Below are 7,992 nucleotides of genomic sequence, written 5' to 3' on the forward strand. Positions count from 1 at the left end.
CCACCAGCCGGGCTGCAAGGCCTCGGCACAGTCACCTGGGCTCTCGTGAACTACAGAACCAGTGTCGGAAGCATCAGGCCTTTGCCCGGTGGCCCCTCCTGTTCCTTCCCCAGAGGCCTGTTCTCGGGATCTGGGAGGCTGTGGGGTGACGGCTCACCCGAGCAAGGAATTTGGCATCAGAGACCGTGTGTTCAAATCCCGGCTCACCCCTGCCTAGTTTTTTTCAATGGAGACACATCATTTCTCTGAGCTTCTGTTAAAAACGGGTACTCGATGTACTGCACGGGGTGGTTTCCAGGCTTTAGGGAGGTGCTGTTTGGGAAGGTGCTTTGAGAGCTGTAAGGCACAAGACAAATACTACTTAATATGGCTCCTCTGGCCTCTGCAGAGCACTCGGCCGCCGGGCCAGTCTCCCCTTCTGTCCAGAGCAGGGGAAGCAGCGCACCGCAGCCCCTTCCAGCGCCGGCAGCGGGGGTGGGGTGCGGGCTCTAGCTCGACAGCACCCTCCCTCCCCGGCTCCTCTGAGGCTCCGCCACATTCCTGAGCCTGCCAGCCCCAAAGTCTGGGAGCTTCTATAGCTCATGTGTCCGCCAGATGGCAAGGGAACAACCCAGAGAGATGCTTCCAAACACACAAAGTCTGGGCCCTGTCCCCACCTCTAACCCCAACCCCAGAAGTTCAACAGTCACCCTCAGCCCTCCATCTCCACCCCACCCATCCCCAGCCTGGCTCTGGGATTTCTCTGCATCGTTATTTTGTCCCCAGCTCGCGGGCTGCAGCTTCTACTGCTGACCTGTGTGTCCCAGACCATGTCCTTCTGCCTCTGTCTCCCGACACGGCTTCCCAGAGCTGGACCTGGAGGGGAGCGTCTCAATTTCAGCACAACTGACCCTGCGGGGGACACCATCTGGGGGATCGGGAGTTCGAGGCTCCCCTTCTGCCATCAGCCAGCTGGGCAGCATCAGCTGAGACTTCCCCTCCCTGGGTTTGCGTCTGTAATGCTGAGATGGCGACCTGGGGTCGGGGCAGAGCCGCAGGTGCTTGCCCGGCTGCTAGCCCGTGGGAGTGGTCCGGGCCCCTCCTGCTTCCGGCTCCCCAGCCACCCCCCATCAACCTCCAGCCTCTCCTTCTGCTGGGACAGATGCCAGGTGGCAACCTCTCACAGGGTCAGCTGAGGCAGGAGAGACCAGGGGAGCAGGACCCCAAGTCCTAGTGGACAAGCCTGCGCAGATGGCCGTGCCCTCAGCCTCGGGCCTGAGCCCTCCTGCGCTCGGATCCCACATCTCTGGAATTTCGGTCCCTCTTCCTGTCCACAGGTCCCCGTCACGGAGCGCCTTGGCTCACCGCCCGTCCCCAAAGCCCCGGGTAGGCTGATTCAGGAGATGTTTCAATAATTTACTGGGAAGCGGACACTCACGCACACACATTTTATTTTTCGTATGATGCGCCCATTAATCCTTTGCAGTTTAATAGCCTAGAAGCCTTCCTTGTGGGGCTTTCCTGTCCTCCTGGGGGCTGCATCCAGGTCTCCCGCTAACATGGATGGAGGTGTCTCCCCTAGGCTGAGGGGGACGAGAATGTTCCATGGATGTGTCCCCCCAGGACTTTCATAGAATCTGCTATGAGGGCTGTCGATGTAGCTCAGAATGCAACTACAGGTGTTTTTCTTTGGCTTTTGACCCGTTGCTGGGATGGCATTCCACAAAGAACGTGGGCACTGACCAGGCTGGACAAAGGGCACAACCACGAGGGACACGTAAGGGAACCCCATTCACGGTGCACATGTGGGCTCCCCGGGGCTGCGGGAGAAGCGGGTGGCCCCCGTCCTGCTGGGGTAGCTTTGGAAAGAGTCTCCACTCGGGGGGTTAGGCCACCGTGCACCACCCGGATTCTTTGGCTTTGCCCGGTGGCCCCTCCTGTTCCTTCCCCAGCCTCTTATCAGGGCTCCCAATCTTGAACACCTAGGTCACCCGTCCTGGGGCTGCTCCCGTCTCTGAAGGGGGGACTTCCAGAATGGCGCCCGCTCAGCCCCCCTACCATCCCGGGAAATAAGCCAGGGCGGGGAGGGTGGGCCCCAATCTTGGCGGGAGACCCTGGGGCCCAGTTTATCTGGGAAGAGAGGCAGGTTAGCAGTCGTCTGCAACAGAAACGCCCCAGACTGTTCAGGCTCACACTCTGCCGCCGGCCCTGAGGCCTCCTCGATTCTCGGTCACCACCCGGATGGGGCGTTCAACCAGGGTGGTGTGGCACACAGGGGCCCTTGGAACAGCGGCCCCCATCCCTCCCCTCCCCCCGGCAGCTCTCCTTCCCTGGAGCATCTGGCGGGCGGTCACTCCTCCTGCAGCAGGGGCTCCCGGTCCCCCTCCTGCACTCCCTCGTCCTCCTCCTTCTCCATGCAGCCCACCGTGGCCGCCAACCCGGCACCCACGCCTCCCCCGACCACGGCCGCCCCCGTGGCCCCCACCGCAGCTCCTGCGGCCACCATCCCCGCTTCTGCAGCCAGCGCTGCGGCGGCCATGCCGGCGCCCACCACGCCCCCCGCCAGGCCCATGAGCCCCGCGCCCACGGCGCCGCCCACAGCGGCCAGGTGGCCGCAGAAGCGCACAGTGTAGGAGTCCATGAAGGCCTTGGCCTCGGCCTGCAGCTCGGCCTCCAGGGCCTCTAAGGTCTGCTCCCTCCCCGTGCACAGCAAGGCCGCCCCGTGCCGAGCCAGGAGCGCGTCCTTCTGGGCCGACAGGAGGTTCCGCATGGTGTCTGGCAGCACCCGGAGCGCAGAGAATATGCGCTTGGTGGCCACGTCCTGTGATGGACGAGAAAGAAGGGGCCCTGACCTGGAGCCCAGGTGCCTCCCACCGGACGCTGGCCCCCCCCACTGCCCAAAGACCGGCCGCGCTTCTGCAGGGCGCCCGGCCTCCCGGGGCCCGAGGCTCACCTGCTGCCGCAAGTACTCCTCAAATTCCTTCTTGGCAGCTTCCACCGTCCGAAGGTCGCGCAGCTGGGCAGCCATCTGTCCACAGCAGAACCCGGCTGCCTCCCTCCTTTCCCCCGCTGGGCGCCGCCGGGTCCCCCGCTCCATCTCGGGGCGCCCGGCCCGCCTCCCACCCGCGTCCTCCCCGTAGCCCCATACCTCATCCGGAGAGGCGCACCCAGGCCCCGTCCTGCCCATCCAGCCCGAGAGGTTCTGCGGAGACAGCGTCGGGGGGTCAGGGGGCGCGGGGGCCAGCGGGTCTCCTGGGGCTCCGGGGAGCTTTCACACCTTGATTTCCTGAGCCAGCTGCTGCCCCGTGAGCAGGCGTCTGTCCCACCGGGCCGCGGGGCGCCCCTCGCTCCAGTAGCCCTGGCAGCGGCTCTTGGCGTGCAGGGGGGCCGCGCTCAGCACGTCGGCCACGTAGGCGCGGAGGTGGCCAGCATCGTCATCTGTGTCTGAGGAAGAGAGTCCTCATGCAGAGGCGCCTGGTAAGCAGGACCGGCTTCGGAGGAGAAAGGCGTGTCGGGAGAGGAGGAGGAGAGGAGGAGGGGGAGGAGAAGGAGGAGGAGAAGGAGGAGGAGAAGGAGGAGGGGGAGGAGGACGGGGAGGAGGAGAGGAAGAGGGGCAGGAGGAGGGGGAGAGGAAGAGGGGCAGGAGGAGGGGGGGGAGGAGGAGGGCAGGCTGGGGAGGCTTTGCTCCTGGGACACTCACCTCCCGGGCTTCCGTGGCCTTTGCTCGCCCACCGCCCCCTGGGAGCTGGCAGGAGGCAGCAGCGGGCTCGCCTTCCTTGGAGCAGCCCCTGAACCTTGGGGTATTTGCCAGACGACTTCTAGAGAGGAGTGGGGATGCGCTCTGAGCGGGCTCGCTGACAGGACCCCTCCCCGGCTAACTGACCTTCTGCCCCGTCTACACCCCCGCCCCATCCCCTCCCTCACCTTGATGATGTCGCCTACATGCCCCTGCCCCGCCTTGCTGGGGTGGGATGAGTCACGAACTAAGAGGTCCAGGTGCTGGAAGAGAAGGGGTGCTGATAGCAGCAGCCGGGGTGTCGGAGTCTGGGGTGACGAGTCCAGAAACGGGCATCTCACCTGGATTGGCACCATCCCATAATGCCTGCCCATCACCTCGGCCACGTGGACAAACATCTGGGGACGGGGCACAGGGGTCATGGCTGGGCCACTCCAAGGGCTGTGCCTCCCCTCCCCCTGGGCCACTGGAGGACACCCTCCCGGCTCCTGGCCCCAGGACCCTCCTACCTCTCCCCGACCAGGCATGTCCTGGTTTACCCTCTGCCCCCAGCCCCCCGTCCGGCTCCAGGTCACAAAATCCTGGGCCAGAGCTGAAAGGCACCGCTGGCCTCACGGTCACGGCAGGGACAGGGTGCAGCCCCAAGAGCAGCTGTCTCCTCACCTCCAGATATTCCAGGTCTGTATCCTTCAGCTCCTGGAAGGCCGTGAGGATCTGGAACCAAGGAGAACAAGGTGGAAGAGGGTCTGTGAAGGCAAAGAGACACTGGGAAGACCCCGGTGAGGAAGGAGCCCCAGGCAGACCGTGGGGCTCAGGATGTGCGAGCGACCAGCCCGGGGTTCCCCCCGCAGCCTGCAGGGCAGGGTTGGCCTGGCCGCGAGGGGTGGAGGGCAGGCAGGGGAATGGTCCACAGACCTTCAGCTGCCCCAGGGATCTCCGACCCACCTTTAGGACCTTCACACTGACTGGGGGCACCCCCTTGCAGGGGCACCCCCAGAACCTGCGGGGACCCCAGACACAGGAGCCTCCGGGATAAAGCGGACAGTCCCCGGGGCTTGGAGGGCCAGACCGGGCTGGGATGGCCCTGGTGTGGGTGGCGAGAGCAGAGCAGGGCAGGCAGAGGGGCTGGGGGGCCTCACCTGGTAGGAGCTCAGCATGGAGGTGAGGGCGCAAAGCCGGGTCCTCGTTTCCCTGCTCAGTTCAGGGCTCATGGCGTCCCCCGTGTCCACCAGGAACACGGCCACCTGTGTGGAGGCAGGGGTGCACACTGAGGGGTCAGCCTGCCGCGCCCCCCAGGTATCTCTGCCCGCCCCATCTTCTCGTCCCGGCCCCCAGAGCTTTCCTGCCCGATTCCCTTCTCCGTGAGCCGGTCTGGACTCCTCTGCCCCTTCCCCCCTCACCTTCCTCCCCTCCTTCCCCAGCAGGAAGGGATGGCTCCACATCCAGAGGCCCCTGGTGAGGCTGTTGGCTCCCCACCGGAAGCCCTGCCCGGAGCCCCCTCCCCTCGGCCAGCCGCCCTCGCCGGGCTCCTGTGGGGCAGAGAAGCAGAGCATCCGTTGGCCCATCTGGCCCCCTCCCCTCCCCAAGCCAGGTTGGGTCCCTGCCCCTGCCCCAGCCCCCAGCCCCCGTCCCAGCCCCGCCCTCACCAGGCCGGGCAGGCCCTGAAGCAGGTGGTTTAGGAGGAAGGTCTTCCCTGAGTACCGCTCTCCCAGGACAGCAAGGAGGCAGACGGGGGTGTCCCTGGCCAGCGGGTGCTTCAGGCAGCGGTTGATGGCCCCCATCCTCAGGATGAGGCCCCCGGAGGCGTTGACGCGCACCAGCAGCAGCGGCTCGGCCCTCACCGCGCAGGTCTCCTGGGCCCGGAGACAGGGCTCCCTGAGCACCCAGGCTGGGGCGCGTCCACCCGAGCCCCGCCTCCCTCCCGGACACCCCGGTGTGAGGTCAAAGCCCCCGGTGGGGACGAGGCCTGCGCACCTGCAGCGCGGTGGGCAGCGGCCTCCGCGGCAGGAGCCGCAACCTCTCCCCCAGGCCCCGGAGGCCCTTCTTCTGCTTGCAGGTCTTGCGGCACTCGGGGCAGCAGGGCGGCCCGCAGCCGGGGACACGGTGGGTGCTGAAGCACCGCGGGCAGAAGTCGTGGCCGCAGTCCAGAGAGATGGGCTCGCGCGGCCTCTCCAGGCAGATGGAGCAGGCGGGCGGCTCCCGGGGCGCCACAGGCCGGGACCCCAGCCCCAGCTCCAACTTGGGGAACGGTGCGTGGGACCTGGGGGTGGTGTGCGGGGCGCGGGGACCCCAGAGCAGCAGTCAGAGGGAGCCTGAGACGGGGAAGCCTGGATGGAGCCGTCGTGGGCAAGTTCCCGCCCGGGTCTGCCCCGTTTCTAACGGTCCAGGAGGGAAGGATGGGGTGAACAGACAAGATGGTGCACCCTGCCCGGAGCCTGGCACAGACGCCCATGGAAATCCTCCCCCATGGCCTCCTGCTGCGAGGGGAGGGGTCCCTCCAGGGGCCACTGACCTCTCCAGACCCCAAGGGGATCCCTTCTACTACCTCCCTCGGGCAGCGGGGACCATAAGGAGAGGCCTCCCGTGGGGCGGCAGGTGGCTCTTGGAAGATTCCAGCTCTGAGCTGGTATCTGCCTCGCTGCAGCACCCACCTGATTTTCCCGTCCCTCCCTCCACAGCCTGGCAGCCCCAACCTCGCGCTGCCTCCCCTGGGGCAGGCCTCCAGGCCCCAGTCCCGCCGCCAGGACCTGCCACTTACCAACTGTTCCTGCTGTTGCCCATGAAGCTCTGTTTTCTCTCCTTGGGGAGAAATTGGGGAGAAAAAAAATCCCAAAAATGTTATTTAGAAGGGAATCCAGACTTCTATCTTCATCCTGGATTCCAGGCGCCCCCATCCTCCCTCTGCAGACCCAGTCCCCACCCCCCAGGTCTCAGGACCAAAGACTCGCCTGTTTGCCAAGCCGGTGACAAAAGGAAATGACTGACAAGGCAGACCTCGGCATGGGAGGCTGGCGTGGGGAGAGGGTCCGGGAGAGGGTCCGGGAGCAGGGAGGACACCCAGGAGACCTTTGGCGACGCTGAGGATGGCTTTCCTCCCGGAAGGGCTGGCGGAGCTGTGGCCAGTGGAGGCTGGGGGGGTCTCCCCAGAGGACACAAGTCGGCAGGGCTGGAAAATGGATGTGACAGTCGGGAGAGAGGAGGCTGCCTCTGGACTCACCCCAGGGGGAGGAGACAGGACTGCGGGAACCAGGGCTCCGGAGGGAGGGACGGAGCCGGGCCCAGAATCCCTGGCAGAGGCTGGGATGCAGGCAAGCCGGGGTGGTGAGTCGCCATGGAGACGGGAGGGAAAGATAAGGACAGGGAGGGGGAGGGTGGATGGGGAGGAAGCCACATGGGTGCGTGGTAGACACGGGACTAGGCTGGCACTGCCCCTGCTGGCCCAGCGGGGTTCTTCCGGGGCCACCGGGCAGGGGATGCAGAAGGTAGGGCTGTGGGAACGGGGAGAGAGCATGACCTGTGCTGACCTAGAGCCACGATGGCCTCCTTCCTCCCATGGATGGTCTCTGTACTGGGCACCTGCCAAGTGCGGGGCCCGTGATGCCACCCCACTGCCTGTGGCCTGCACGTCCCTCCCTCAGGTTGTCCCAGCTGCGGCTTTCCTCAGCACCCTGGGCTGCTCTGACGTCGGCTGCGTGTCCCCTGGTGTCTTCCTCCTCCAGTGACTTTCACCCTCCTTCAAGCTTGTGACAGTTACCCCTGGCCCTTCTAACTGCCTCTCACCCGGGCTCCTCCCATCCACCCCCCAGTTCGCTGCCAGCCCAGACCCCTGGGCACAGCCGACCCCTTGCTGCTCAAACACCCGCCGTGGCTCCCTACTCCCATCGGATCGAAAGCCGAAGTTCCTGGTCCGCATCTGAGGGCCTGAACCTTCCTCGGCAGCCCTCCCTCCCCCACCTCCACACCTTCGCTCAGTGGGGCCCCCATCCCTCCTGAGACCCTCGCAGGCCCAGCTCAGGGGCCGCCCCTCCCGCCTGGACGTGATCTTGCCCTCAGGTGGCCTGTGGCTTGTGGACCTGACCCGTGACGGGCTCTGGAGCCGGGCTGATCCGGCTCAACTCCCAGCTGACCCCTGCGAGCCGGGGCCCCAGGTGCTGCCTCTCACTTCTCTGAGCTCTGAGGGGTCACGATTACATATGGAAAGCCACTTGCCGGGGGTTAAGAGTTATTCTTAAACCAGGACGCAGGGGGGTGGGGTGGGACTCCTACCCTGGAGGCGG

The 7,992-nt window shown here is 65.8% G+C and overlaps 1 protein-coding gene across 4 annotated transcripts; it reads right to left on the reverse strand.

Annotated features, from left to right (window-relative positions):
* Window positions 1-1,418: 1,418 nt before the first annotated feature.
* On the reverse strand, window positions 1,419-6,776 carry RNF112 (ring finger protein 112). 4 transcript variants are annotated; one of them, XM_068531240.1, is made up of 14 exons: window positions 6,664-6,776; window positions 6,474-6,514; window positions 5,690-5,975; window positions 5,362-5,568; window positions 5,116-5,244; window positions 4,855-4,959; window positions 4,379-4,429; window positions 4,057-4,113; window positions 3,904-3,978; window positions 3,680-3,797; window positions 3,257-3,423; window positions 3,128-3,181; window positions 2,933-3,007; window positions 1,419-2,800 (listed from the first exon to the last, which is right to left on the reverse strand). In XM_068531240.1, exons 1-14 carry the CDS (start codon window positions 6,715-6,717, stop codon window positions 2,330-2,332), a joined length of 1,890 nt encoding a protein of 629 aa, XP_068387341.1. In that variant the 5' UTR covers window positions 6,718-6,776; the 3' UTR covers window positions 1,419-2,329. The 4 variants fall into 4 exon arrangements, with proteins under 4 accessions (XP_068387341.1, XP_068387340.1, XP_068387339.1 ...); XM_068531239.1 differs by lacking the exon at window positions 6,664-6,776 and having other exon boundaries at window positions 5,362-5,565; window positions 6,474-6,510; XM_068531238.1 differs by lacking the exon at window positions 6,664-6,776 and having other exon boundaries at window positions 6,474-6,510.
* Window positions 6,777-7,992: the final 1,216 nt, after the last annotated feature.

Source organism: Eschrichtius robustus, chromosome 20, assembly GCF_028021215.1.
Source record: "Eschrichtius robustus isolate mEscRob2 chromosome 20, mEscRob2.pri, whole genome shotgun sequence".
Classification (NCBI taxonomy): domain Eukaryota; kingdom Metazoa; phylum Chordata; class Mammalia; order Artiodactyla; family Eschrichtiidae; genus Eschrichtius; species Eschrichtius robustus.